This window comes from Talaromyces proteolyticus (genome assembly GCF_021365285.1).
Source record: "Talaromyces proteolyticus strain PMI_201 chromosome Unknown BGW36scaffold_14, whole genome shotgun sequence".
NCBI lineage: Eukaryota > Fungi > Ascomycota > Eurotiomycetes > Eurotiales > Trichocomaceae > Talaromyces > Talaromyces proteolyticus.
Genome location: NW_025764290.1, coordinates 54,374 through 81,397, shown reverse-complemented (window position 1 = coordinate 81,397; position 27,024 = coordinate 54,374). Strand labels below are relative to the sequence as shown.

General features: G+C 47.5%; 12 protein-coding genes across 12 annotated transcripts; 6 read left to right on the top strand and 6 right to left on the bottom strand.

Moving 5' to 3' along the window:
• Positions 1-1,047: 1,047 nt before the first annotated feature.
• Positions 1,048-2,883, top strand: BGW36DRAFT_364555 (uncharacterized protein; the record flags this gene model as incomplete). The annotated part of the gene is made up of 1 exon (XM_046214564.1): positions 1,048-2,883. One exon carries the CDS (start codon positions 1,048-1,050, stop codon positions 2,881-2,883), a length of 1,836 nt encoding a protein of 611 aa, XP_046066093.1.
• Positions 2,884-2,890: 7 nt separating this feature from the next.
• Positions 2,891-4,764, bottom strand: BGW36DRAFT_389778 (amidase signature domain-containing protein). The gene is made up of 4 exons (XM_046217392.1): positions 4,547-4,764; positions 4,152-4,476; positions 3,928-4,103; positions 2,891-3,873 (listed from the first exon to the last, which is right to left on the bottom strand). The coding sequence occupies exons 1-4, from the start codon at positions 4,683-4,685 to the stop codon at positions 2,996-2,998; spliced, it is 1,518 nt and encodes a 505-aa protein (XP_046066092.1). The 5' UTR covers positions 4,686-4,764; the 3' UTR covers positions 2,891-2,995.
• A 133-nt stretch (positions 4,765-4,897) lies between these two features.
• BGW36DRAFT_465821 (uncharacterized protein) lies at positions 4,898-6,388 on the top strand. The gene is made up of 2 exons (XM_046222316.1): positions 4,898-5,177; positions 5,234-6,388. Exons 1-2 carry the CDS (start codon positions 4,972-4,974, stop codon positions 6,264-6,266), a joined length of 1,239 nt encoding a protein of 412 aa, XP_046066091.1. The 5' UTR covers positions 4,898-4,971; the 3' UTR covers positions 6,267-6,388.
• On the bottom strand, positions 6,373-8,519 carry BGW36DRAFT_329124 (Metallo-dependent phosphatase-like protein). The gene is made up of 2 exons (XM_046212788.1): positions 8,201-8,519; positions 6,373-8,150 (listed from the first exon to the last, which is right to left on the bottom strand). Exons 1-2 carry the CDS (start codon positions 8,368-8,370, stop codon positions 6,476-6,478), a joined length of 1,845 nt encoding a protein of 614 aa, XP_046066090.1. The 5' UTR covers positions 8,371-8,519; the 3' UTR covers positions 6,373-6,475.
• Positions 8,520-8,796: 277 nt separating this feature from the next.
• On the top strand, positions 8,797-10,540 carry BGW36DRAFT_63809 (putative pyruvate dehydrogenase E1 beta subunit PdbA). The gene is made up of 4 exons (XM_046222481.1): positions 8,797-9,252; positions 9,318-9,441; positions 9,507-9,793; positions 9,850-10,540. The coding sequence occupies exons 1-4, from the start codon at positions 9,008-9,010 to the stop codon at positions 10,319-10,321; spliced, it is 1,128 nt and encodes a 375-aa protein (XP_046066089.1). The 5' UTR covers positions 8,797-9,007; the 3' UTR covers positions 10,322-10,540.
• BGW36DRAFT_63833 (uncharacterized protein) lies at positions 10,389-11,820 on the bottom strand. The gene is made up of 3 exons (XM_046222482.1): positions 11,427-11,820; positions 11,333-11,359; positions 10,389-11,242 (listed from the first exon to the last, which is right to left on the bottom strand). The coding sequence occupies exons 1-3, from the start codon at positions 11,433-11,435 to the stop codon at positions 10,604-10,606; spliced, it is 675 nt and encodes a 224-aa protein (XP_046066088.1). The 5' UTR covers positions 11,436-11,820; the 3' UTR covers positions 10,389-10,603.
• Positions 11,821-11,931: 111 nt separating this feature from the next.
• Positions 11,932-13,838, bottom strand: BGW36DRAFT_364549 (thiamine pyrophosphate enzyme; the record flags this gene model as incomplete). The annotated part of the gene is made up of 4 exons (XM_046214563.1): positions 11,932-12,185; positions 12,244-13,687; positions 13,733-13,772; positions 13,825-13,838. 4 exons carry the CDS (start codon positions 13,836-13,838, stop codon positions 11,932-11,934), a joined length of 1,752 nt encoding a protein of 583 aa, XP_046066087.1.
• Positions 13,839-15,876: 2,038 nt separating this feature from the next.
• On the top strand, positions 15,877-17,407 carry BGW36DRAFT_420375 (uncharacterized protein; the record flags this gene model as incomplete). The annotated part of the gene is made up of 7 exons (XM_046219501.1): positions 15,877-15,904; positions 16,008-16,151; positions 16,208-16,227; positions 16,277-16,381; positions 16,431-16,813; positions 16,862-16,957; positions 17,019-17,407. The coding sequence occupies 7 exons, from the start codon at positions 15,877-15,879 to the stop codon at positions 17,332-17,334; spliced, it is 1,092 nt and encodes a 363-aa protein (XP_046066086.1). The 3' UTR covers positions 17,335-17,407.
• A 682-nt stretch (positions 17,408-18,089) lies between these two features.
• On the top strand, positions 18,090-19,704 carry BGW36DRAFT_420374 (putative MFS transporter; the record flags this gene model as incomplete). Its single annotated transcript, XM_046219500.1, has 4 exons — positions 18,090-18,281; positions 18,533-18,878; positions 18,941-19,576; positions 19,604-19,704. 4 exons carry the CDS (start codon positions 18,090-18,092, stop codon positions 19,702-19,704), a joined length of 1,275 nt encoding a protein of 424 aa, XP_046066085.1.
• A 118-nt stretch (positions 19,705-19,822) lies between these two features.
• On the bottom strand, positions 19,823-20,422 carry BGW36DRAFT_307145 (uncharacterized protein; the record flags this gene model as incomplete). The annotated part of the gene is made up of 1 exon (XM_046212216.1): positions 19,823-20,422. A coding segment is annotated over one exon (600 nt), but the record flags the coding sequence as incomplete, so codon positions are not given.
• Positions 20,423-21,113: 691 nt separating this feature from the next.
• Positions 21,114-22,183, bottom strand: BGW36DRAFT_389768 (uncharacterized protein). The gene is made up of 2 exons (XM_046217391.1): positions 21,811-22,183; positions 21,114-21,758 (listed from the first exon to the last, which is right to left on the bottom strand). Exon 2 carries the CDS (start codon positions 21,709-21,711, stop codon positions 21,445-21,447), a length of 267 nt encoding a protein of 88 aa, XP_046066083.1. The 5' UTR covers positions 21,712-21,758; positions 21,811-22,183; the 3' UTR covers positions 21,114-21,444.
• Positions 22,184-22,259: 76 nt separating this feature from the next.
• On the top strand, positions 22,260-26,833 carry BGW36DRAFT_420373 (S-adenosyl-L-methionine-dependent methyltransferase). The gene is made up of 4 exons (XM_046219499.1): positions 22,260-22,580; positions 22,607-22,709; positions 22,773-23,458; positions 24,489-26,833. Exons 1-4 carry the CDS (start codon positions 22,488-22,490, stop codon positions 26,721-26,723), a joined length of 3,117 nt encoding a protein of 1,038 aa, XP_046066082.1. The 5' UTR covers positions 22,260-22,487; the 3' UTR covers positions 26,724-26,833.
• The last annotated feature ends 191 nt before the right edge of the window (positions 26,834-27,024 follow it).

Here is a 27,024-nt window from a genome sequence, read left to right as displayed (position 1 = left end):
GGAATTAGGAAAATCTCACTCGGCCAGGGCATCGATTTTTTTCAGGAGAATGATTCACTGGTACTTCTTAGGGATGGAGGACTGAAGATGAAGCTCATGATGGAGCGGCGAGGCAACAAACTTGCAGGGTGAAGATTCAGGAAGCAAAAAAAAACGAGGGGAAGTCGAGTACATGATGGAACCAAACTTGCTCCTTCTCTGCCAGCAAGACTATTTCTTCGACGCTATATTGTCTGATATGAGATTGCAAGTCACAGGCAGCAACCACTAGTTAGGCCCATGGCTATCAACCTCGCAACATGACGATAGGGTTGGGGAGTTGATACTCTTCTTTTACACGAATTGATTCATAATTCAATTGCATTATGTTGCTCCAGCCCGATTGTAAACACGCGAGTACGTACGTCAAAACAGGATAAACGGGATTTCTTCGATTGTAAACCATCGATCAATATCCGTATTCAAATCCCTCTATATCTACTTTTAATATCTCTCAATCTGTAAATACTTAATACGCGTGATTCAGGTGTAAGGGACTGTCGCTAAAGGCGGTCAGAGCTGGGACGATTCTGCCGGCATCTCGATCAACAGCAGTCACTGCCCGGCAGCTTTCAAAGCTTGTGCACACCCATTACGCGACTCAAGCTGAGACTGCGCGTTCTAAACGTCGTGATATATAAGAATGAGCTCTGCGACCAGCTCCTCTGTCTGTACTTGCCGTACATCGAAATAGAGCATCCCGACAACCATCAATTAGAGCTCAACTCAACATCCTGTTCCGCCGCAACATCGCATAGCTCAACCAGCTGCCTCTGTTCGCAGAACTACCGTGAACACTAATTTACTAGCATTCATTCGATACATACACCACCGCAAATTTTCTGAAGCTGTGACATACCAGGAAAGGTCCAAACTCAATCCCATCCACCTTCCTGCGAACCCCGGCTAGGAGGGCATGATCGGATGGCGTCTCTTCCACCTGTCGCTGGCTCGTCAGCGCCATCCTCCAGCATAAACTCTCCGGGAGTACTTCCTACATCTAACACAATGACCGATCCCCAAGTGAAGGCCTCCCCAGCTCCTAGCGTGCCGACCGCAGCCGAGCGATCAAAACGAAACAAAAGAGACAGTCGCAAAAAGCGCGAAGCCAAAGGATTGGACGCCGAGAGCGCTCCTCCAAAGAAAAAGGCCATGGCGGTTGTTGCTTCTGGTCGTCCATCCGTTCTTCTTTCCATGCTCAGACCTGCGGTGCTTGTTGAGCCTCGTACCTCGGATATGTATCCTCCACAGCAAAGGCAGATGAATTTTCTATACCGAAAAACATCCAGCGTGTTAAACAAGAGCTGGGACTTTCATGAAGTCGCGGATAAGCTCACAAACAAGAACGGTTTCCGGTATAGCTACGCTATTTCAGATCCTAACTTCAAGAACATCAAATATCGACAAACCGATGTTGCGCCGTATCATGCTCGCTTCAGTTTCGAAGATTCCCCCGCCGCAATTGCCTTTACAAAAGATGGTCTGGCTGTTGCAACAAGTGATGCTTGGCATTCTGCTCGAGCAAATGTTTGTGCGCGTGAAGGTTCATATTATTACGAAGCGCGAGTTATAAGTGGCATTGTCAAGGAATCACAATCTACTACCAATGGCAATGTTCCAAACCCCGCCCCTTCATCAAGAGGCCATGTTCGTCTTGGATTCTCGCGACGAGAAGCAGAATTAGACGTCAACGTCGGTGTGGACTGTTATGGGTATGGGATACGAGATGTGAATGGAGAGGTGATCAACCGAATGCGCTGTGAGCATTTCTTTGACAAAGGCGAAAGCGTCGATGAAGGCGACGTCATTGGCCTGCTCATAACATTACCGTCTCTATCTCTGCACAAAAAAGTTGTCGAAGGCACCTATGACCCTTCTACCGAAAAGCCAGCAAAAGAACCCCCTACAGTAACAAACTTCATCCGTGACCGAGTACCTTTCCATCTCAAATCAGACTTCTGCTGGCAACAGTCCAACATCTACCCCTCAAAACAACTCCGTGATTATGCATTCAACCTCAAAGAAACCCCAACATTCGGCCCCCCATCTCCCCTGAACAGCGAAGACGCATCTCTCCGCACCCTCCCCGGGTCCAGTATCACAATATTCAAAAATGGTGTTCAAATGGGGACCGCATTCAAAGATCTCTTCGCATTTTTGCCTCCTGCAAGCCGTCTGACAAACGGCACCAACAATCTCGGCATCGGCGAGCGAGAGAATGCAGACGACGGCATGATCGGCTACTTCCCAACCGTCAGCTGCTACGGCGGTGGCGCTGTCGAGTGCAGATTCGAGTCTCCGTGGTGGTACGGGCCACCAGCGGTCGAATCTCTGAAAGGCGAGGACGGCGATGTTCCTCCTCCCACCGTCATAAAGCCCTTTGGCGAACGATTCAACGATCAAATCGTCGAGGATATCGTGGCTGATATCGTTGATGATATTGAGGCAATGCTGCTATGGGGAGGCGAGGGCAACAAGAAAAAGAATAATAACAATGCAGACATAACTATGGGCGACAACCCCACGAATGATGCGAAGTCTTCACAATCTGCAACCCCGGCTATCATCAACACGGAATTCAGCGGCTCGGGCGAATCTGCCGTCGTCGCTGCGACTGGTGTCAATGCGGACGTTGCTCAGCAGGGTGTTGCGGCTGTCTATGAGGCGGCCATGTCGACGAGTGACCAACCCACTGTGCCTGTTAATCCAGCGGAAGCGGTAGATGCTAGTCAGGGGATTAATGGGGCCGCAGATATTGCACCTGCAGAGGGCCAACAGACGAATGGTGTGCCAGATGTTGATGTAGCTACGAGAAATGAGGATGTTGAGATGACTGGTAGTTGATGTTAGCTAGATGAATATTGAACATTATTTCGTCAAGCGGTACTAGACATTTGTGTGGTATTATAATTTATTTTATATTGTAAACTGGGGGTATTTCGCCTATCAATACATATCACACGGTTATTTCCGCTTGCTCCAACGCCTCGCCAACATCAAGGACGAGGTCGTCATCGCCATATTGGCCTATGATCTGAATCCCTACCTTGTCCACGCCGGGGTTAGTGTCAGTTTTTGTGGTTGACACAGGCACAGAGATCGCCGGCAACCCTGCTAAACTGGCAGGAACAGTGAGAACATCCGTTACGTACGCATTCAAAGATGCCATCGCATCACTGTCATTTTGAATGGAAGACAGGCTGGGTGGAGTAGAGGAGGTGGTTGGTCCTATGACAACATCTACTCTTGAGACGCCATCCTTATCTCCCGACGCACCAGTTCTCAATGGATTGTTGAATGCAAAGACTTTATCAAAGTCACTTTGCACAAGTCGACGGATCCGTTGTGCTTGGATGAAGTAATTGTCCATTGCGTCAGCACTGAGACTGAATGAGCCCAGTAAAATCCGCCTTTTCACCTCGGCACCAAAGCCTTCGCCGCGTGTCTTTGCATAGAGATACCCATTCAACCCCTCCCCGCTGTCTGGGCCGGCGGCACGAGTACCGTATCTGATACCATCATATTTGGCGAGATTAGATGATGCCTCTGCCGGTGCGAGAATGTAGTAGGCTGGCAATGCGTGTCTTGTCGACGATAAAGATACTGGGTGCAAAGAGTGACCTTGTTTTTCTAGAGCTTTGAGCGCCGAGAGCCAGGCTTTGCGAAGTGACGGAGTCAGCTCTGTCAAGTTATACTCAAGAGGAACACCAATTCGCAAGGGTCGAGAAGCTAAGCGATTGGAGAACTGAGACTGTGATAGAAGAGCAGAAATCCGGGACCGAGAGTTTGTTGGTAGACTGGTGGGGTCTCGTGGATCATGATGATTGAGAACACCTTGAGGAATCAAATGTCAGATAAGAATTTACAGTGGCTTGGCGTCGTTCATACCGAAAACTTCCCGAACAACCGACGTCTTCTGGCCAATAATACCAACAGTATCGAGTGAGTTCGCATATGCAACAACACCCCAGCGAGATACTCGTCCGTAGGAAGGCTTGAATCCGACGGTCCCTGTATACGCGGCAGGAAGCCTAACGGACCCGCCTGTGTCAGTCCCTAAAGCACTGGACATCATCAGCATATTTCAATTGCGACATTTATAAGCAGCTTACGCATAGCATTGCCCTGTAGCAACCGCAACAGCACTCCCTCCAGAACTACCGCCAGCAGAAAGAGGCTCTCCGCTATTCCCACAGAAACTACTTTTGACCTCCCCAAAACGCGAGTTTGTTGAATGCGAGCCCATTCCGAACTCATCCAGGTTCGTTTTCGACCCAATAATCGCACCGGATTCCTCCAGGGCGCTGATTACTGTAGCGTCAAAAGGACTGGAAAACTTCTCAAGCATCGCAGAGGCGCATGTCGTCGGAAGCGAACGAGTGCAGATATTATCCTTGATAGCAATTATCCTGCCATCAAGTGCCGACTTTTGGGTGCCTGTATTGCTCCATTGCCATCAGCTACTGGAATTTTTGTAATAATAGGGAGCAGTGTTTAACAAGCCTACCATTTTCCCTTCGCGCATCGGCGTCTCGCACTCGTTGCAGCCATCCAGCCTGGCTCTGCAGAGGAGTAATCACGGCATTGAGCTCGAGGAAGCGAGTCTGGTTAGCGATGCATTTTTCGGCTTCACGGAGCAGTGACATTGACGGCTCTACGCATAGCAATAATGCAACCACCGATGCAAGAGTAATCGCACAATTTAAGTGGCAGCTCTGGGTTGGGATTGTCTATTGCCGAGTCACAAATATTAAATGCGGAAGGAGAGTGCACGTTACCTGATGGAGTTAAGCGCCCTGATACCCGCTGCTGTACGTCATAAATATGCTGCTGCATGCTTTCTTTCCAACGTGGGACTCTAATAATTTCCATTCTTCCATGCTCCATTGATTTTTTTTTTCCTCTTTTTTTGTGAGGATATATTGGCGGACAATGTTTGCCCTTCGAGTCGTGAAGAGCAGTGTTGGCTGCTCAGCAGCTCTCTACAGGTCTTCGCCTGGCGTCAAAGCTTCTCTCAAATGCACAAGATCCCCATGTAGTCTTCAAGCGGCGGGCGCCAGATATATCTCTGCATATGGATACACACAAGCCAAAGTGCTGACGTACTCGAAATATGGCGAACCAAAGGACGTCTTACAGTAGGTCCAGCAATCAAGCAGATGCTGGCGAAATGCTCATTCTTAGCTCTATACAGACTTCATAAACACTCTATACCTGCGCCCACCGGCACCCAAGTCAATCTCCGTCTTCTAGCCGCTCCAATCAATCCCGCCGACGTCAATCAAATCCAAGGCGTTTACCCTTCCAAACCCCCATTCGAGACTACTTTAGGCACCCCCGAGCCCTCCGCCATCGGCGGCAATGAAGGCGCATTCGAGGTCACATCGACAGGATCGAACGTAACCAATCTTTCCACGGGCGACTGGGTAGTGATGAAACGCACGGGACAAGGGACATGGCGAACACACGCACAACTAGACGAATCACAATTAATCAAAGTGGACAAAGAGGGTTTGTCGCCGCTGCAAGTCGGGACAGTGAGTGTCAACCCGGTTACCGCGTACCGCATGATCAAGGATTTCTGTAATTGGGATTGGATTCGTAGTGGCGAGGAATGGCTTATTCAGAACGGCGCGAATAGTGGTGTCGGTCGTGCTGCTATCCAGCTCGCTCGCGTCTGGGGTATAAACACGCTTAATGTGATTCGAGAGAGAGAGAATCCGAAAGAGACTGAGGCATTGAAGAAGGATCTTCTAGATTTGGGCGCAACGGCTGTGATCACCGAGGCAGAGCTGCTATCCGGAGACTTCAGAGCTATTGTACACAAATTGACTAAAGAGGGCAAACAACCCATTCGTCTAGCATTGAACTGCGTCGGCGGTAAAAACGCGTCTGCAATGGCAAAAGCACTCGCACCAGATTCTCACCTGGTCACCTATGGCGCCATGGCGAAGCAGCCTGTGGCGTTGCCTTCTGGGCTTTTGATTTTTAAGAATCTTGTCTTTGCTGGCTTCTGGGTTAGTAGATGGGGCGACAAGAATCCACAGTTGAAGGAGAACACGATCCGTGATATTTTTGATCTAACGCGGAATGGCAAGTTTAAGGATATTCCAGTGCAGGAAGTCAAGTGGACTTGGGACAAGGATTATTCAGAGCTTGTGCAGGAGGTCCAGGGTACGCTTACGGGGTATCGTGGGGGGAAGTCTATCTTTGTCTTTGAAGAGTGAATGTTGTAATAATAAATAAATATACTGGATTGGAATAAGTATATATTTCTCACTCCTAGTATGTAAGACCACGCAGACTACAAATATTGAAAACATGACTAAAATTAGTCTATTCATAAATATCTTATATTGATACGAGTATGTCTAAGAATAACTTGGGTAAACCGAATTCTATCACAAACTAATTCTGACACCTTAATATAAGTATTCTAAATGAATGTTTTATCACACCGCCAATTATCCTTGATCCAGCCAAGTATTAGCTCCGTCAAGCTTGTGCCGCTCATATATACATCAGAATCCCGGGGCAGCTCAACGTGAAGACCAGAAAACTTTGCTGCCAAAGCTATGTATGGTTCGATGAAATCGACATAAACCAGATCAACGGTCGATGGCTCGGTGGATGTATTCTCTTTTGCGGATAGGGTTGTCTCTGGCACAATCAATGTTTGGAGAACATTTGGCACATCATAAAATGATATAGAGGAATGGATTGTATCGTCGCCATCATTGCCTGCATCATCGATAGTGGTGTATCCTGGGAGCACTTGAGGATCTTGCTCGACTTCTGGAGAGAGGACGATTTGTTCACGCCGTTTCAACTCGGAATTTATTGGCGTGTATCTCCTAGTCTCGATATCCAGGTCATGGGCGCACTTCTCTGGTGGCCCCAATGGGCAATAATTTTGATGTTCAGATTCAGTAAAAATCTTGGTCTCCCTGTTCAGAAGCCATACAAGTCTCTTCGCCGTCTTCAGAGGAACGTCCTTGATATACCTAAAACCACTAGTAAAAGGTGACATGTTGTAGATAGAGTCTTGTGTAAATGGTCCTTTGAAGATGTCGAATCTGATAGCACCAGTATTAGAGATTGCTAGCGCTGGAGTATTGTTGCGCAACGGGTCTCGGAGAGATTGAGGAAGAACCTCGTTTTCCAACCACGAGTAAATGCTATCACTGGAAGGATACGGGGTACGGCTGACCCACAAATCCCTGGGAGCACATCCATGTACCATGTCTAAGTCGAGTGCATGTCTGGCTTCCTGTATCATGCGAGATACGTTTTTTCCATGTTCCGTTGGGAAAGTGGCTTCGTCAAGGCCAGCATGGTGGTGATAGGAAAACAAATTATTATCGATATACCTCCGAGAGAAAACAGGATTACTGCTCTTCACGTTGTCGATAGATAAGAAACCAATCGTCTCCATGAATCGGCCACTTGCAAGACCAGAAGATTTGGTGTCATATCTTGCATAATCGCGAACATGTAGATGACCACCAAAAAACTGTATCGGAACGTCCGGGTGTAATCTTCTGACTGCATTGTAGACAGCTTGGTACTCTTGTGATCGGAGTGGAACATGCCCAACAACAAGGAAGAGATCGACCTCCGTCTCACGGATGGCCTCCTGAAACCAATCTTCGCGAACCGTCTCTTCGACTGGTTGTACTTTAGTATTGTTGTAATTTCCTGTGAAATCGAACAGGAAGCCGAAAGCCACAATTCGAATAGCTTGATTCTTGGTGGTGAACTTTTTATATCGCGGACCTAGCGCTACGAGTTTCCCTGACTGGGGATCATATATGTCGATGTTGGACGCTAAGTAGCTACCCTGGAAGTTTGGTACATTCGTGAGAAATTCTGCTTCCGAGGTGTTTTGTTTGTATAGCTCATGGTTTCCAGACGACATCACATCGATGTCTTGCTGTTTCAGGATGTCATATAGATATTTTCCTTTTGGATCTGACGAGTCGTAGAGACCATTGCCTTCAACGCGGTCTCCGGTGTCAATAACCAAAAGATCTGCGTCTTGAGACTCGGCCTTTCTGCGCATCTGGGTCACAAATGAGACATAGTCGCCCCAGTCAGCGCTGTATGAAGCTCTAGTAACAAACATCAGCGGATACATCGTTTACATGCAGAGAGCGCCTACTCTTGTAAATGGCCGCCTAGCCACCCGTGGGTGTCGGTCGTGTGAAGGAAGTTCAGCTTGCCCCATTGCAGGTCCCTGAGCTTCGCAGGCACCGGGCTTGGGCTGCCTGGCTGTGCTGCCCAGCAGCATCGAGCAGCGATAAGTAGGGCGGATAGATGAAGAGCAACCATCTTGTCTATTCACCAGTTGTAGCGTATGGGCTGGAATCAACCATTCCCTTGGTAGATAAAAGTTCAGCCAGGCCGTATCATCGATCAGGATGCCACGTTAATAATAACGATAACATAACAATAGACAACAAGCAAGTTAGGGTGTCAACAAGTACGGTGGTATAAGTAACCTTGCGAGCGGGCTGAGCTGATTGGTGGGTTGACTGTCATGCGCAACGGGCAGCTGCTGGATTTGAGAACGGTAACAATACCGAAGCACGTGGCTTGAACAACGGCATCCATATATTTAACACGATATCGCCGTATCCGCAATACACACCTGCTACCCTGAGTCGGCCGCCGGTGTGCTGGGGGGCGCCTTAGTCAGCTCCCAACGGAATTGGCAGTGCCAATCGCAGTGTGCGACGGGCCGGAGCTGCTGCCGTAGGTGATACTAATTAAATCATACTACTGAATTATCATCACGGCCAAAATCTTCCTCCAACTGCCCCGATCCGATAATCCCCGTCCCTGCCCTCCATTCCAATTCACTCAGCTTGCATTCGGGGTGAAGCTGCCTTTGCACGGCCCTATTCGACTTCTTCTGCATTGTCTCTTGGTCTGGATCGTTGCTCGTCTTGCTTTCCTGAATCTCGCAATGGCTGCTCCCCGGTTTCTCCGGCCAGCTGGTCGTCTGCTGCAATCGCGAATTTCCTCGCCAATCCGCCCTGCGTTCAGAGCTCCAGCATGTGCTCCCTCGACTTACTACCGGCGCACATACGCGACAGAAGGATCGAAAGAGGTGACCGTCAGAGATGCCTTGAACGAGGCGCTCGCCGAAGAGCTCGAGAGCAACGATAAGGTCTTCGTTCTCGGTGAGGAAGTTGCACAATACAACGGAGCGTGCGTTTATCCTGTGTTTTGCGCGGTCATGGAATGTTGAATTGACTAGATGGTTGGACATGCAGATACAAAGTAACGCGAGGTCTTCTCGATCGTTTTGGACCCAAGCGGGTTATTGACACTCCTATCACCGAAGCCGGTTTCGCTGGTCTGGCAGTTGGTGCCGCATTGGCTGGCTTGCACCCCGTTGTAAGCTTATACTTCAAAATATGTTGTATATGCAAGATGCTAATTACTATGGACAATGATCTTAGTGCGAGTTCATGACTTTCAACTTCGCCATGCAAGCTATCGATCAGATTATCAACTCTGCTGCCAAAACACATTACATGTCCGGAGGTATCCAGCCCTGCAACATTACTTTCCGTGGTCCCAATGGATTTGCCTCTGGTGTTGCTGCGCAACACTCTCAAGACTACTCTGCCTGGTACGGAGCTATCCCTGGTTTGAAGGTCGTCTCTCCCTGGAGCGCCGAGGATGCCAAGGGTCTGCTGAAGGCATCAATTCGCGACCCTAACCCCGTTGTATTCCTTGAAAATGAGTATGTCAACCACTTCCAACCCTACATTTAACCACTTTGTTCTTATAATTACTTAGATTGCTCTACGGTGAGGCATTCCCAATGAGCGAGGCGTCCCGAAAGGACGACTTTGTTCTTCCCATTGGAAAGGCCAAGATTGAGCGCCCTGGTAAAGATTTGACCATCGTTTCCCTCTCCCGCTGCGTTGGACTTTCCCTCAAGGCCGCCGCCCAATTGAAGGACAAATACGGAGTCGACGCTGAAGTCATCAACCTCCGATCTGTCAAGCCTCTTGACGTCGAGACTATCATCAAGTCTCTCCAGAAGACCGGCCGCTTAATGTCCGTCGAATCGGGCTTCCCTATGTACGGAGTCAGTGCTGAGATTCTTGCCATCACCATGGAATACGGATTCGACTATCTGACCGCCCCGGCTGTTCGTGTCACTGGTGCCGATGTTCCTACTCCATATGCTCTCAAGCTTGAGGAGTTGAGCTTCCCCCAGCCAGACACCATTGTTAGCCAGGCTGCCAAACTCCTCCGACTGTAAACTTACGATTCCATTTGTGTCATTCGAGGCGGACAGAAGACGAACTTTTGAAAAAGAACCAATATTTAATTCCATCACGCGTCTCATACTGTTAGATTGTTGCGGACCACCCTTTCCTATTGTCATTATTTGAGCCGATACTAGAATTGTACGACTATTTATCAAGAGCATTCTGTCTTCCATCTGCCGCCTTGGACTTTTGTATAGATCAATACAACACTGTTCCCAACGCCATCGCTATGCCATATAAACGTACAAGCCTTCAAAAATATAGTCGTAATATCATGTCATAGAAACAGCCCTGGCACCTGGACATTCAGAGCTGCAACCCGTCGGCCTCAGCGGATCATAATACGCGCCATCTGTATCATTCTGATAATCTTCATCCGTATCACTCTCAACCTCTCCAAACCTCTGTCCATCTTTCCCCTCGCCATCATGGCCTGTTACCGAAGCCTGCCCAGTTTCCTCCTCACCACCACCACCACCACCACCCCCTTCCTCATCCTCATCCTCATCCCCAAGTACATTCTTCCTCGTCGGTGCCGCCGCAGGCCCCTTGACCGTCGTAAACGAGCTCTTGAATCCCCCCTTCTTAAACCCGCCTCCACCACCTCCACCACTACCGCCGCCGCCACCACTTTTACTCCCTACACTCCCTACACTCGCAGCACCACTATTGTTGTTGTTGGCACTGGTATCTAGCACCCGCAACCCGGCCTCCGCATCCGCCTTCTTCTCCGCCTTCCGCGCTCGTTCCGCAGCATTTGGGTCGCGCGATAGCTGTTTTAGATCTTGTAGGCGTTTGCGGTGTTGGTGGTCGTAGGATCCGATGTGCGCTTCGTATTCGGGGTGTCGCGAGTACGACTTGTTGCAGAGTGTGCAGGTAAATGAGCTCAAGGCTGAGCGAGCAGAGTCGGTCTGGCGCGCGTGTTTTGTGTGTTAGTATGGATTTTTAAGAGGGTTCGTGGCGTTGTGCGTGTGGTGTGGTTAGAGATATTATATCATTACCTTTGGAGCCGGGTTTGTGAAACCGCGCTGGAAAGAGTTGAGAGTTAGTATAGAGGGAGGAGGAGCTTGGGGTCGTGGTGAGGGGTAAACGTACAGGCGCCATTTTCCTTTTTTTCTTGCTTTTTTTTCTTTTTCTTGTTTTTCGAGCTTTTTCTGGACGGAGTGTTGGTAAGAGTTTGAAGCTTGTTTGGCAGGTAAAGAATCTGTACGGTCGTGGGTTGGAGGTTGGAGTTGTGTTAATTAGCGTATGTTCGCAGACGTCAAGTCGGAAACGCTCCGGGAGGAATTTGGAGTTAATTTTTAAGTCCACTTCAGCTTGTCGACATGTGAAAATTATCTCCGAGTCGGATCACTAAGTTTCAATGCGAAATCGGCTATGACTACTTTTACTACTCATATCTTTTGATTGATGTCTACTCTTCGTTTGGGAGAAAAGGTAGCAGACTTCATGATTTCTTAATGCTAGCCCTTTCTATCTTTAGAGAGGAGATGGTTTCATGATTTGACAAAAAATACTTTTTGTAATAGACTCTCTCTCCTAAATGCCGAAGTTCTCGGGCAACTGTCTATGGTTGTCCGCCGTTCAATGTCAATGGTCACTAAATCACCGCATCTACCAGTGCACTACGTCCCATTTGTACAATGTTGGCAGCCTCGATGAGTTGTTCGCGCAACTCTTTGACCGTCTTAGCCTGTGAGCCTTTTAACCACCCAGCTTGCGTGGCAGCTGCCTCGGCGAGTTTCGAATAGTCTGGAGATGGTCTCAAGGAAACGTTTAGCTCGTCGTCAGTAGCGGTTTTGTTGAGTCCACTTGGGTACACTAGCTCCGCTGAATTGCGCGGTGCTTTCCAGGCTATGATAGCATAACAATTGTTAAAAATGCACCATAATATTTAGATATAGCAACTTACCACCATTGTTCAGAACAACCGTGAGGATTGGGATCTTGTGCTTATACGAAGCCCATATAGCACTCGTTGGAGATCCGCACATGAAGCTCCCATCACCAACGACTTGACACACAATACCGGGTACCTTTTCCTCATTCATTGCCATTCTGACACCCAGAGCTGCTCCATTGCTCCAGCCAATTCCCGTTCCACCACAATTAATCCAGCTTCCTGGGCGAGTTGGCTGAAGCTGATCTGCGATCATCGAAACACAGGTCACGGCCTCGACAACGAATGTAGTATCCTCAGGGAGACACTCTTTCAGAAGTCGCCCAATGTTGTGTCCATCAAGGGACGCCTCATCTCCGACTTGCGGCAGTTTGGCCAATTTATCCAATCGATCCTTATGCTGTACGACCAAATCTTGCTTGCGAGCAATATATGTGGAGTCTTGCTGAACGCCGCGAAATTCCCTATCTAGACACTCGAGCATTTGCTTTAGCGCAAGGTAACAGTCAGCCTTCCATCGTCCGTGTGCTGGAAAGAACGATACTGGTATTTGTTGATTTAACGGGTCAACATCGATATGGAAGAATTTGGCATCCTCACGTGGCGGATTTCGTGCAGGGATCCACGGTACATCGCAATCCAATATCAGAACTACATCAGCATCACGGGTGCATTCATCAAAAGCCAATCGAAATCCCAGTGAGGCTGGATGGTCAAACGGAAAGCACATGTCACTTCCTCCAGTATCATGAACCCGAAGACCAGGGATCTTATCGGCAAGTTCGACTAACAGTTCTGGAGTGCGACGATCACGACCAGAGTAGCCGGTGATCACAAGAGGCCTCTCAGCGCCCACCAAAGCTTCGGTGATGGTACGAACTGCATCATCAGGCAGTGCAGCGGGCCCAATAGGAACCCATTTTTCTTGATCAAGAGAGTATGGGCGAATGGCTTGAGCTAGCACCTCTCGTGCTGCAACAACATAGACCGGACCTTTCGGAGTACTGGAAGCAAATTGTAGAGCACGTCCAAGTGTTTCCTTAACATTGGACCCAGTCCTAACTTCGCCAACATACCGACAGTATTGACGCACAATGGCCTTTTGATCATGGGGTTCCTGCAGCCAGTGCATGTACTCCGTGCGAGAACCAGTCAATTCTCCTGATTCTGTAATTGGACAGAGACCGGCAAATATGAAGACGGGAGCACGCCCAACACTCGCATTATGAACCCCGTGGGCCAGGGCCTGGGTGCCAACATCAACATGGACAATGACAGCCTGAGGCCGACCAGTCACGCGAGCATGGCCATCTGCCATAGATATTGCTGTCATTTCGCTGGGGCATGTTACAAACCGAGGCCAGTTACTCGGCCGTTCACGTTTGCCCTTGACAATCGCTTCAACAATAGGTGGATGGTCGGAGCCAATATTCACGAAGCAATTTTTAACACCAGCCTAGGCTGTTAGAATGTAGCAAAATCTCCGTAGATGTAGTCATACCTCCCACAAGCCTTCAAACAAGGCAAACGCCGTAGAATATCTACATTCGTCAAAAACGACTCTAGCAACACAGTCAATGCTTGCTTACTTACTCTCCAGAATTCATGTCTTCTGACGTTTCGCTTGTCAAAGCTGAATTTGATCGAGAAGTGAAGCGTTTTGGCGCATGTGTTACGAAAGAGCGGGCATTGTTAGACTGTAGACGTGCTGGAAATGCTATCCTTGTAAGTCGGCTGGTTTTTGTGTGACGAGCTGATAAGACCCTTCTCGGGAGGACTGCTTTTGAGAACATTGCGAAAAGACAGGGCCAGCAGAATGAGAACGGTGCAGGAGGAAGACAGAATCGGTGCGTTTAACTTTGGCGATGCGTTCTTTGTTGCGGTCACCGGTTGGCGCCTAACCATGGTCCTTCCCTCCTCCTGGTTTCCTTCCTGGCTTCCTTGGCTGTTGAGCTTTACCCGATCTTCTCTCCGCTACTTCCTTTTGCTTCTGACTACACGTATTTCATTCTTTGGGTTCCACGTACCGACAATTGTTGGCTTGCAGATATTCATGTACGGATTTAGGAATCGACAGCATTGCCGAAAAGGATAAGGTGAGATGCTAATCCTACATTCTCAACCACTTCTCAGCCGTCCGACGATAGACATGTAAATGACAGCAGCCAGCACAACCACATGAATGCTTCGACTTCGATTATCTGTTTATTTGTCCTACGAGCTTTTACCAACAATAGAACTTTTTTCCCCCCCACAGTTATGCAAAAAGCCAGGTCGAGGAGCGGGTGGCTGCAAATATGCCTTCCCTAGAATCAACCAGACAAGAAAATGAATGCACCAAATCTCAATTGCTTATTATCAAAACATCCGTATCTCCAAGATCAATTCAAGAACGGGAAGCCGACCGCATTGGACTGGTCGCAGAAATCCCATTCAGCTCAACCGTTAGGTTTCACTCAGGCTGCACACACTTGACGCAAATACCACCAACAAGTCTACATTTAAAGGCCCGGGCCAAAATAATTCTGTTTCAAAAGCACGTTTAATTTGGACCAGTCTACTTTGTATTTCCACCTCACTAATATTTTCATCCCTTCAATATTCTCCGAGGACACCGGGACGTTCCACAGGCGCTAGGTGGTGTTCCACAGGAAAAGCTACAGTCATTCGTGTTACCCTAAACTCCCTTCTTGTCCTGTAATAATTTGCAAGTACTCGTGTAGGACACACATTTACTAACAAGAAGCACACATAGGCTACATTTATGGGAAGGTTACACGTTTGCAGCCGTCATCCTTCTTGGCCCAGAACAGTGTCTTACTTTCGAAGGTCTCGGCGACTTAGTTGACACTCAGGTAACATGCCTCCGTTTCACAGGCATTTCATAGACTGCTATTATGGATGTCATTTAAAGCAATGGTGTTTTCAGAGAGCCTCCGCGCCATACAACATGCATGCGTATATGCCTGGACGTCTTTTCGTCATACAGTCAGACTCCGTCGTAAATTATGCAGTCTGCACTGCACAGTTCAGCTTCCACATGACAGGCCTCTATTCAGCTCAGCCACCAAATGGGTTGTCTGGTTGGTGACGCCTAAAGTACTCCAACGAATAACTGGGCCAAAAGTTGCTATAACTAATACACATGAATTGTCGCCGATACCGAAGCAATCAATGCACTCAAAAGGGTTCTCATTCGCTAGGAACTACATCTCTGTGTTCTGCTGTGTATTGGATAGCCATCTAAGCGAAAGCTTAAACGAAAGCCAAGATAATATCTAGCAGGACAAGGAATTACATTGTAAGACGAAAGCAGATGTTCTTCAAAAATAACCTTCTACAAGACTTAGTGGAAGACCAGAGAATAATATTCGGAACCTAAGTACAGCTGTATGTACCGATTTATGTCTCGTCACTGACTGCACAGTGAGCGAGGTTACTTTTGACGGGCAGTAAATGGCTGTTTGGCGTTCTCCCGGGCCTTGGTACTCTAGATACCCTTAACATGACGCCCCTTCTGTGATACAAGAGACTGCGATATGATATTTACCACTCTCAACGTCGTATGTCATCTGCGTATTGACGTCCATCATATAAGAAGAGCTATTTCTCGGTCTTAGTGTTGATGTTTGCTTCCTGTACGCTATGTCAAAAGGCTTGGATATTGTATTCGGTTTTTGATATACCTTAGCATACCTACAGACTCCATGTCTAATTCACCGACAGCAACCGAACCACTCTCGACCTTCACTCCAGCCCTAAAACCCCCCACGGAGTGGTTTCTAGCCCGGACAATCCGCCGTCGCTGGCCTATGAGAGCGGGCTGACTATTGGCATAGCCATACCTCTGATTACTATCGCATTTTTTTCTAGGACATATGTGCGGATCTTTATCAAAAGGTCATGGATATTTGAAGACTGTTGGTCAACTCCACTCGAGCAATACCTGAGAAGATATTACTAACATAATGTATAGGGCTCGCATTCATAGCATGGGTAATGTGCGATACCAACTCGACTTTTGCATTAATTAACAGTCTTGTAGGCTGGCACCATTGCCTATTGTGGCATTATGGAAGCGACCATGACGCACCATGGAGGTCAACATGCGTGGGATATCACCATAGAACAAGCCCACGAAGCTGCCTATGTCTGGCCACTATGCTTGATCAAGAAAGACTTATCTAACGTTCCTATAGTGGTTCAACGTAGCGTCGATCGAATATGGAGTCATTATTTGCTTCACAAAGCTAGCTATTCTATGGCTATATCGACGATACTTTTCACCCATTCGATGGAGTGTATTTGACATTATCATTGTATCTTTAATTACCATTTTAATCGGCTTTTACGGCGTTACTTCATTCGTGAAAATATTTGAATGTAGTCCGCGAGCAAGGATTGAGGATAAGTCGATTCCGGGAACTTGTATCGACGTTTCTCGACTGCTCAATACTAGTGGGATGTTCAACACAATCACTGACTTTCTAATTCTACTGCTCCCAGTCCATGCAGTGTGGAAGCTGCAGCTTACTCCAATAAAGAAGGTTTATATTGTTCTTATCTTTACTTTTGGACTCTGGTGAGCCATGCAAACCTCTCGGTCGATGCAGAATATTGACTGTGGTAGTGCTCCTGTATTTAGCATGATTGGATTCGTGGTCCGCCTCAGAATCAGCGGTAACCCTGACACAACTTGGAACCAGCCAGAAATTCTCCTCTGGGGGTGAGATACTTTAATATTTACTTGGATTCAATCTCTCCACTGACCATCTTGTTATGTGTAGAGCTGCGGAGCTCACCAGCGGTAATCTAGTCGTCTGTGCCCCTGAAGTTGGCGCATTACTGAACCGACGAGCCCGTCGAACCAATTTGAAGAGACCAACGACAAGCATATTACAAGCTTCAGCAGCACGAGTTGCCGAGGCAAGAGCCGCTCATCGGAAGAAAGGCCAGAATGCGTGTTACTACGAACTAGAAGAAGGGCAGCTTTACGGCTCGCAATCTCACCCCGATGATAGTATTGACAGCAAGACGAGGATCTACGAGCCTAAACACGGCTCAGTACAAGTTCGTCATGATATTACTATCAGTAGGCAATGAATCCCGGGTGACAATAGAGAGCAGTAGTATATTTTCTGAGCTGGATATCTCATAAATCCGGGATAGGTAGAGTTGCACAAGAGTCATGTCTAACTAAACTATATAAGGATTCAGGATTGGATTTTAGTTCTTTATAAATTCAGAAAATTGACTTGGCTTTGCTGTTTGCTCTTATTCCGTCACTTGTCGGATATCCAACACCATCATTACATCACTAATATAGCCAGCTTTTACTCAACGAACTCACCTTAACACGTATTATATATGTAACCGGCTAGTGTGCTTTCAAATCTAGTATATATTAGGAAGGGCATTATCTATGTTTTACCAGCCTTGCATTTCACGTACTGTGTCAGGCGCACCCGGATGTTACGCTACACAAATGTAACTATTCATTGGAGGAACTTCATAGAGAGACTATTGTACAGATATTTAAATTTCCGATAAGTTATAACCTATAAATTTACGGGTGAGATTATATTATTTACATTTGATATCGTATCGAGGAATGTGTGATCAAATCCACCCGCTCACGACTGATACATTCACCGAGTGGGCTTGGAAGCTTTGAACTGTTAAGACATTCAATTGTCACAGCCATCCTACTGACAACCACGGTTGCACGATCTTCGACGTAGTGAAGCATGGTGAAACATCCCTCAATATAGAGCGAACCCGTGCCAAGCAGCTGCCCGAGTTCTTCTTCCCCTACTGTACTCTTTCTACCATTCTCTCCAACAAGAAATTTTACGAACATGGCTCTCGAAATAGACCTGTCCATTAACGAAAACGCCAAAGGTGTGTTGTACAATACTACCAACTCATGCAACATACAACTGAGTAGGAAACACTATCTAGCTCAGGACAGCGAGAAAGGTGCCATCGATAACCTTCCACATTCAACAGTCGACGAAGCTTCTATCCAGTTCGCCCACAAATGGTCTTCGGTAGGTGACTGATTACAGCAATGGTGCAAGAGTAAAGCTGACTGCATATTCTTCAGGCAAGAAAGGTGTTTGCTGCTTCTACCATTATATATATGAACTTCAATACAACACTCGGCTCTTCTCTTCCCAGTGGTGCCGGTGACGCATTGAATGACGCGTTTGGGGTAACATCTGAATATCAAAAGCCTCTCCCAGTCGTTGTCTTCTTAATTGGGTACATCATCGGTCCCATTTTTGCACCACTCTCTGAGTCATACGGCCGACGCCCGATTTTCCTTGTCTCCTTCGCCATTTACACCGCCTTTACATTGGGCTGTGCTTTTGCGCCGAATTGGCCTGTCTTTCTCTTCTTTCGTTTCCTGCAGGGCTGTGGTGCTGCAGCTCCCCAGACCGTGTCCAACGGGCTTTTCTCTGATATATACCCGGATCTGAAACAGAGAGGACGCGCGGTCACTATTTTGGGACTCACGAGTAATGTCGGGCCTCTCTTTGGTCCTATTATATCCGGGTTTGTGTCCTCTCGCCGATGGAACCGGCAGTTCTGGGTTGTCCTGGCTATGGCAGGGGTGAATTGGCCGATGCTGTTATTCATGCAAGGTATTACCTTCTCAAAAATATATATTCGTCTCTTATCTTTCGGCTAATAAAAGAAAATACAGAAACATTCGCTCCAGTCATTCAAGCCCATGAAACAGGGTTACAAGAGGCTCGGAAAGTACCAAACTCCAAGGATCTTTTCTTGCTTTTATTGCGCCCTGTTAGGATTACCGCAGAGCCTCTGGTCTTTTTCACTGATCTGTTCATTCTCTACCAGTACATCATCTTCTTTCTATACTTCGGCTTGTATCCGCTTGTATTCCGGGACACGTACAACATGGCACCAGGTGTATCGGCGCTGATGTTTCTTGGTACAGGCGTGGGAGCCGTCCTGGCGATCTTCATCTTCCTAGCCTGGGAACGCTACCACTCGCGTGCTGTACAGCAGGGACGAGCATGGGCACAAAGAGAGGAATACCGTCGACTGCCCCTGGCCTGTCTCGGCGGTCCGCTGTTTGCAATTTCCGAATTCTGGCTCGGCTGGGCTGCTCGTCCTAGCATCCACTGGATTGTGCCCGCCTTATCTGGGATACCACTCGGCATCGGGATCGATCTCACGTTCATGGCGCTGAACAATTATCTGACTGATGCTTATGGGATATACAGTGCCTCGGCAACGGCTTCGAGTGTTGTCACTCGCAATATTCTCGCTAGTATTATCATTCCATTGTGTACCTATCCTCTGTATCACAACCTGGGTGCGTCCTTTGCTTGTACCCTTCTAGGTGGTTTGTGCTGTCTGATGATTCCTATTCCGTTTGTGTTTCTGCGATGGGGGACTACTTTAAGGGCTCGTAGTCCGTTTTGCCGGCAGTTGAATGGCTGAGTATGAAGAAGGAAGGTGTTGATGGACGTGTTAACATTATTCTAGATGATTTAGACTTGTAACAGTAATTGATTACTTTGACAAGGGCATGAAAATATATACCTTTATCATGGATGAATTACGGATTAAATGCCAAACTCGCCTGTCCCTCGGGCTGCCTCCACACAAACCCATCTGGAATCATCAGAGCTCTCTCTTTCAACCACCCCTGCACCACTCCCCAATTCACACATTTATGCATTACATTCGAATTAGGTGTTGGAGTCTGATGCTCTCGCACCCAGTCATACGACACCAGACTAGTATCAAACCCACACATGATACTCTGCCGAATATAGTCGACGCAATGCTCATAATGTCTCTCGTACAGCTCCGGAACCTCGTGCTGCTTGCGGAGAGTCGAGTTGGGGAAGAATGTCGCGTGATGGTCTTGCCAGATGAAATGCAGGCAGTGCAGTTGGTGTGTTCCCAGGGCTACAGCGATGTATTTCTTCTCCTCATCGCCGCTTAGCGACGAGTTGGGTGTGGGCAGAGCTGAGCGGGGGAATTGTGCGGCAGTTGCTAGGTCTTCGAGTCTTTGTGCATGACGCAGGTCTGTTGCTGATACCGCTATCATTCCGTATTGCATTACTGATTGCCATGCTGCTTCGACTTCGGCGGTGGGTGGCCCTTTGAATGGTGATTGGTACCAGAGGGAGCCGTTAAACCGATTCTTGGTATATGGGATGCTGGCAAGAACTGGATTTAGAGGAGCTATATCACATCAATTCAATGCTTTAGATTTGTGTCATAGGGTCTTTATGGCATACAAAATGTGTGCGATCTCTCCCAGCACTCCAATGGGGTTACCTTCTGAGACGAACGCGACGCAATGATTACCGCAACGAGGGATACGATGATGATCAAATTGAACCCGTGTAGAAACCAATGCCAGCATTGGGTATTTGACTTCAGTGATGGGGTTTCAGGGTAGACGGTGTTGTTGTCTGCGTAAGGTAAGAGCGCTTCTTCGGGCTGCGGAGACGACGAGTCGGTTGAGACTGGAGAAAAGAGTCTGTCGTAATATGAAGTTTTCGGCATATTTAAACTGTCGAAGTGATGACTAGTTGCTAGAGGATATTTGAGGAGATTGTGGTAAGAGGAAGGCTGATGTTTAGAGGATGCTCCCTTTATCAGACCCCTGTCAGTTGATAGTACTGGAGTCCTAATTAAATGGCTAGTTTGTATTTACATGCTGATATCTTCATTCTCTTCTAGTACATATGTAGTATACCGGTACTTATACATTGTGTCAAGTTCGGTGAATATATATCTCTTGCCGGATCCTATCTTCAATGCCAGGCTACGGTTGCATGCTTGTAAGGCTCTGCGAATAATGAACACGACCATCACAGGTTGGGCATATCTTGGGCATATCTTCGACGGGTTACACTGTAAACTTTGCTGGTCCTACAATTCTCTTGTTCTCTTATTCTATTATGCAATGCATTGTTTCGCATGTGAACATCACGTTGAACTCATATGTAACCCTAACTTTGCCAGGGTGTAACCAACCACCACTAAGATATCTACCATAACGTGCCTTTCCGAGGAGTCTCCGATGTTTATGTTCATGTTTACACTTATTCTTGGGTCTCTCGAATCTCAGAGAATCATCCCTAGGCCGTCAGAGCTGGATTGGCACATTCACAGCTAAAATATGAGAGACGTTCTACTGCCTAAAATCAACAGTGTCAATGATTAAACATTTATAATCATCATGCGCTTGGCATAGCTCCGCACAACAATGCATTGGACGCCTCGTCCTACCCTCGATACTCGTTGCGGTGTAATGTCGGTAAGCCTCAATACAGTTAGGTTCAACCCAAGGTATATAAAAGACCGAGAAGACAGTCCTGGGAAGAGGAACGTGATCAAATAAACACCAAGTCGTTTCTTCCTGAGAGAATATTCATTCAAAGACCCAATACAGGAGCAAAGCAAGCCCAACAAGATGAGACCACCCATTCTCGCTGTCCTGTTTGCCAGCTACCTTACACTCAGTGCTTCCCTACCTATCGAGAAAAGTAAACAATACATCCTGACAAGTCAGAAGTTAAAGCTAACTGAGATAGACTTCGAAGCAGACCCCCTCCTCCATATTGGAAGCGGCGATGAGTCTTCGTACGATATTATTGCGAAGGCAAAGGGGGCAAACTTTGAAGCAGACCCGCTCCTTCAGATTGGCGGCGGCGAGGAATCTTCTTATGTCGCTATTCAAAGGATGAAAGCGAGGTCCTACGCAGATCCGCTCCGCGAGTAGACTCTAGAAGGAATGGTTCCTGAGAGCTACTCCTCAGAGGCGGATGGCTCTTGCAAGTGTCGTCGCAGGCACAGTAGGATTGCTTGAAGCTGTTTTGTCACATAGGATGAGCATCTGAGTGAATACATTGTGCTACCAATTGAAATGGTCGCTGTTTTATTAATTAGAATAATACCGTAATACTTGACGATAATAATAACAGTAATAAGAAGCACAAAAATAATGTTGGGAATTAAGTTCCGTGACGCAACCAATCATGGCCCGCGCCAATCCCTGTTTCCGGCAATGCTTGTTTCTTTCCTCCTGAACTGTTTTCGATTGCAATATTCTTCTTTTCTTTTTTTGTTTCTGGCATGAGCTTATGCGGTTACGATATCTATGAATAATCATTTTCTTCTCTTCTCTCACCTAATCTCGCTTCCAACTAAATCACCCGCTGGTCTACAATTACTTCGTCTCGGCTATTCGCATCGGAGACACCATGTCAAGGAGCAGGAGTAGCAGCCTGCTTTCCGGCGTAGACGCCATTGAGACTCGTTCGATCATGTCAATGCATGAGCTAGAGCCGTCACCCGTGGACGACTATCCCCCGACTTGGAGACTGGGGACTATTTTCCCGATTTGCACAATGCAAGCACGTCAGAGCCTCGTTCGGTTGGTATATCACGCTTAGGTTTGAAGAGCCACAATTGGGACTATTGGTGTATGTAGCTGTACCCGCATAGTACGCGCCCCTTGCAGTTCTAGTTGACTGAGGCTTTTATAGTATCAGCAATCCAGCGATATTCGACCTATCCACCAACCGTTTTCTTTGCCTTGCATGCCGCTAATACGTCTCTCATACCTCTGGTTACGCGCTCAGTGCCCTCTAGCGAATCGTTTCTACTACTTACACGCCCTATCTACCAATCACCCTCCCTCGAGCCTTTGATGGTAGCCCTCCCAATCTGCGCACACATCGCCTCAGGCCTGTCTCTCCGCAGCATTCGCGCGCGCAGACGAGCAAGAATGTACGGCGCCGAGTCACGGTCACAACGACACCTGATCAAATCCTGGCCGGTACCGAGCTTGCAGGCCAAATTGGGGTACGCAATGATTCCGTTGTTGAGTCTGCACGTGGGGATCAACCGGGCAATTCCGCTGCAAATTGATGGCGGCAGTTCAAGCGTTGGCTTGGGCTATGTTGCCCATGGTTTTGCGCGGAGCCCGTTCCTCTGGAACTTGTTTTATATCCTGTTCGTTGCAACCAGTGTCTGGCATATGGTTGGTGGGCTGGCGACGTGGATGGGGATTCGGGTCACCACAGTTCGCACCGAACGAGACCAGACGCACAAAACTGGGATTCTCGGCGAGACAAGACCTGATCAGCAAAAGAGGAGAAAGAATAAATGGCTTGTTCATGGGATTGCCGCGCTCACTACCGCCATCTGGCTTGCCGGTGGTCTGGGGATAGTGGGACGCGGTGGTATGGGATCTGGATGGGAAGCTAAAAATTGGGACCAGCTCTATAAGAGCGTTCCAGTAATTGGAGAGTGGTTGTGATCGGCTGCTCCCTGATACGTACTACAAATTTTACGCCAGATACGGTCTCGGGTGGCGTTTAAACCATCACGTTATATATATTTAAGACATAATTCCTAATACAATAATAATTAGAATACAAACCATATGCATACGCTCCCATATTTTAATATATTATAGACATCAATCATCCATCAGACGTATTTCACACGGGATTAATGTCTGCACATAATGTGTTCTACTAACAAGACCAACTTTCCTAAACAACAGGTCAATCAAAACAAAACTTGCAAGCAGTGACAGTGATCAATATCTTCTTTTTATAGCATAGCACCACGAATGAATGAAATCAATTGTCACGATATTATTCCTTTTCCTCCTTGGGGGCTAATTCTAGAAACAGGACTATAATCCTCCTCTAGACTACGCCTCTCGGCTTCAACAATGTTGGGTGGAAATAAATACTATTTGGTTGTCCTCTACTGGTCTTCCATTTTCACTCCCGGTAAAGATCCTACCTCTAATTATTTCTCAACCTACACTATTAATCTTTAACCTCAATTGGCTATTTACTTCTTCTTCCCCGAGCTGCTCGTCTTCTGTCAGAAGAAATCGCAAAAAAATGTTGGGAATAAGTAGCTGTGCACGTCACAGATGCAACTGAAGAAGAGGGACGAGAGTTGGAGAAAAGACTGGCGACAGATAGCTCTACTACTAAACCCGGAGGGGTGAAAGATGTTTAATCGAGTATCAAGAAGTAAGGATAAATAGGCGTTGGTAGTGTCGTGCATTTAAGGATCCGGGCAGATGGTCCGTGCGTATAATTTTTTTATCTTCTATCGCAGGCCCCTCGTGACTCTCATCCAGCACTTCACTCAACTTTACAGTCGTCTATGAGTCAATGAAGCTGATACCATTATACAATGCATTTGTGATACGACAACATATTCCCTATCGCAAGCTCAGCTGCATTCTCACTGCCAAACATCCTCGTACTACGCCGTCTTGTTTCTGCCGGATCGCAAGAACGATGGCCACAGAAACAGCGAATACCACTTCGACGCCGTCATTGGTGAACATTGATGGAAAGGAGTATGAGCCTGTCAAAGAAGGGCTGGCATACATTTTGAAGCCAGTCACGGATAGCCCTCCGCCACAAAACCCCCGCGGAGGCGCCTCCGAACCGCAAGCGTCGGTCTTTTATAATCCCATTCAGCAATTCAATCGTGACCTGAGTGTCATTGCGATTAAAGCGTATGCAAATCACGTGCTAGCTTCTGGGGATAAACCAAACAAGTACCAGCGTCAAAAGAAAGATCGGAAGAGCAAGAAAAGGAAGAGAGAAGATGATAGTGAGGACGCGCGAAATCCAGTTACAGCAGAAGGTGAACAAAACGGGGCGGTTGCTGTCCGAGATAAGGAAGTCGGGGATGGGAAGCTGACCGCAAGCACTACGACGGATGAACAATCGCCAGCGCTCAGCTTTCGAATACTAGATGCGCTGTCTGCTACAGGGCTCCGGGCACTACGATACGCCAAGGAAGTGCCCATTGCAACAAACATAGTCGCCAATGACTTGTCTTATAGCGCTATCGATGCGATAAAAACTAATATAAAGTATAACGGTGTCGAAGAAGTCGTTCGTCCGAATGTTGGAGATGCTCGGAAGTATATGTACAGTGTGCAGCTGGAGAAGAGGACAGAGGCTTCCGGGAAATTCGATGTTATAGACCTCGATCCTTATGGCACTGCAGGTCCCTTCCTGGATGCTGCCGTTCAGGCAGTTAAGGAAGGTGGTTTGCTATGCGTGACCTGCACGGATGCAGGAATTTTTGCCTCAACCGGATATCCAGAGAAGACATTCTCTTTGTACGGAGGTATACCGTCAAGATTGCCTTATGGGCATGAGGTTGGACTGCGTCTTATTGTTAACGCTATAGCGACTGCGGCTGGAAAATACGGGCTATCTGTTGAACCTTTACTTTCTCTCTCCATCGATTACTACGCACGAATATTCGTCCGTGTTCACAAGTCTCCTGCAGAAGTCAAAGCACTTGCCGGCACCACAATGCTTTTATACTGTTGTGACTCCGGGTGCGGTGCTTGGTCACAGCAATATCTCATAAACACCAAAACAAAACTTAGCAAATCCGGCGAGTCGATCTACCACCATTCTCTAGCACAGGCACCAACAACATCGCAAAACTGTGAGCACTGCGGCTTCAAAAGACATCTAGCTGGGCCTATGTGGGGAGGTCCACTACACAACAACGCTTTCATACAGAAGGTGTTGGCCATGATTCCCGAACTCGATCCGGAGACTTATCAGACTTTGGATCGAATCAAAGGCATGTTGACCACAGCCCTTGAGGAAGATCTAGATTACGTCCACCCCCAAACCCCCGGATCTGCCGAGAAACCATCATCATCATCCTCCGAGCCGCAGCAGCAGCAGCAGCAGCAGGGGTCAGCAGTCACCACCGAAAACGAAGAGAAACTCCTCATCTCCCCATTCATCCCTCGACTCAGCCCACATCTCAAAGAGAAATACCCATTCTTCGTGAGCCTCAGCGCTTTATCCAGAGTCCTGCACACTCAAACCATTTCCCTTGACCAATTCTGCGGTGCTCTATACGGTCTTGGCTACCGCGCAACACGCAGCCACACAAAACCCAATTCCGTGCGCACCGACGCGCCTTGGGATGTGATTTGGGAAATTTTGCGGGAATTTGTGCGCCAAAAATGGCCTTTGAAGGAAGGCGCATTAGCCCCAAATTCTCCTGGTGCGGGGATCATGAAGAAAAATAGAGTTAATTACGAGGGCCAGCAGGCACTAGCTGCTTTACAGCAAGAAATCGCCGAGGCGCTGGAATCTGGAACGGATGTGCGCGACTTGACGACAAAGCTTCAAGCGGCTCTGTATCGCCGAGGAGCGCAGGCACCTCCCTTAACCTCTGCTGTTACTACGAAACCGGTCTCGGGGCATCAAAATGAGGAAATCAGTAAATCGAATAATCAGGGAAAGGTATCAAACGGGAACATCTCACATCCACCAGAACGTCCTCATCCGAGTACACTCGAAATCGTCTTTGATGAAGCTCTCGGCGTCAAGGCATTATCGGCAAAGAAAAGCGTCGTTCGGTATCAGATGAATCCGAAAGTGAATTGGGGACCGATGAATCGTGCTTCGGGGTAATCATTTATCTCAATATGTATGGATATGAGCATATTTTGTGTGTCTATGTTTTGATGTACGACTACTCTTCATTACTACAGTACAAATGCATCTAGCAGTTGGATTATGTATGGCGTTTTCTAAACATTAAATCATTCATTAATTGCATATAATATTGGCATTATCTCTCAAAAACATGATGAGGCTGAAAGTCTATAAGCCTTATACAAGTTTTTCAGAACAAAGAGTTTATACATCTAAAGGGCATCTGCAGAAAATTCCCAACGCAAACGAAATAAATTAAAAAAAGTCATCGCTCATG

Excerpts from the sequence above, each read along its gene's own strand:
- BGW36DRAFT_389768 (XM_046217391.1), bottom strand. The coding sequence starts at position 21,711 with ATGGGTGGTCTCATCTTGTTGGGCTTGCTTTGCTCCTGTATTGGGTCT.
- BGW36DRAFT_420373 (XM_046219499.1), top strand. The coding sequence starts at position 22,488 with ATGTCAAGGAGCAGGAGTAGCAGCCTGCTTTCCGGCGTAGACGCCATT. Across the intron at positions 22,710-22,772 it reads CCACAATTGGGACTATTGGT|TATCAGCAATCCAGCGATAT; the intron begins GTATGTAGCTGT and ends AGGCTTTTATAG. Across the intron at positions 23,459-24,488 it reads TTGCCGGTGGTCTGGGGATA|CTCAGCTGCATTCTCACTGC; the intron begins GTGGGACGCGGT and ends CCCTATCGCAAG.
- BGW36DRAFT_63833 (XM_046222482.1), bottom strand. Across the intron at positions 11,243-11,332 it reads TCACAAACCCGGCTCCAAAG|ACCGACTCTGCTCGCTCAGC; the intron begins GTAATGATATAA and ends CACGCGCGCCAG.
- BGW36DRAFT_389778 (XM_046217392.1), bottom strand. The coding sequence starts at position 4,685 with ATGTCACTGCTCCGTGAAGCCGAAAAATGCATCGCTAACCAGACTCGC. Across the intron at positions 4,477-4,546 it reads CGATGCGCGAAGGGAAAATG|GCACCCAAAAGTCGGCACTT; the intron begins GTAGGCTTGTTA and ends GGAGCAATACAG. Across the intron at positions 3,874-3,927 it reads GGTTGTTCGGGAAGTTTTCG|GTGTTCTCAATCATCATGAT; the intron begins GTATGAACGACG and ends TGATTCCTCAAG.
- BGW36DRAFT_465821 (XM_046222316.1), top strand. The coding sequence starts at position 4,972 with ATGTTTGCCCTTCGAGTCGTGAAGAGCAGTGTTGGCTGCTCAGCAGCT. Across the intron at positions 5,178-5,233 it reads GAACCAAAGGACGTCTTACA|ACTTCATAAACACTCTATAC; the intron begins GTAGGTCCAGCA and ends AGCTCTATACAG.
- BGW36DRAFT_63809 (XM_046222481.1), top strand. The coding sequence starts at position 9,008 with ATGGCTGCTCCCCGGTTTCTCCGGCCAGCTGGTCGTCTGCTGCAATCG. Across the intron at positions 9,253-9,317 it reads GTTGCACAATACAACGGAGC|ATACAAAGTAACGCGAGGTC; the intron begins GTGCGTTTATCC and ends TTGGACATGCAG. Across the intron at positions 9,442-9,506 it reads TGGCTGGCTTGCACCCCGTT|TGCGAGTTCATGACTTTCAA; the intron begins GTAAGCTTATAC and ends CAATGATCTTAG.
- BGW36DRAFT_329124 (XM_046212788.1), bottom strand. The coding sequence starts at position 8,370 with ATGGTTGCTCTTCATCTATCCGCCCTACTTATCGCTGCTCGATGCTGC. Across the intron at positions 8,151-8,200 it reads CTAGGCGGCCATTTACAAGA|AGCTTCATACAGCGCTGACT; the intron begins GTAGGCGCTCTC and ends GTTTGTTACTAG.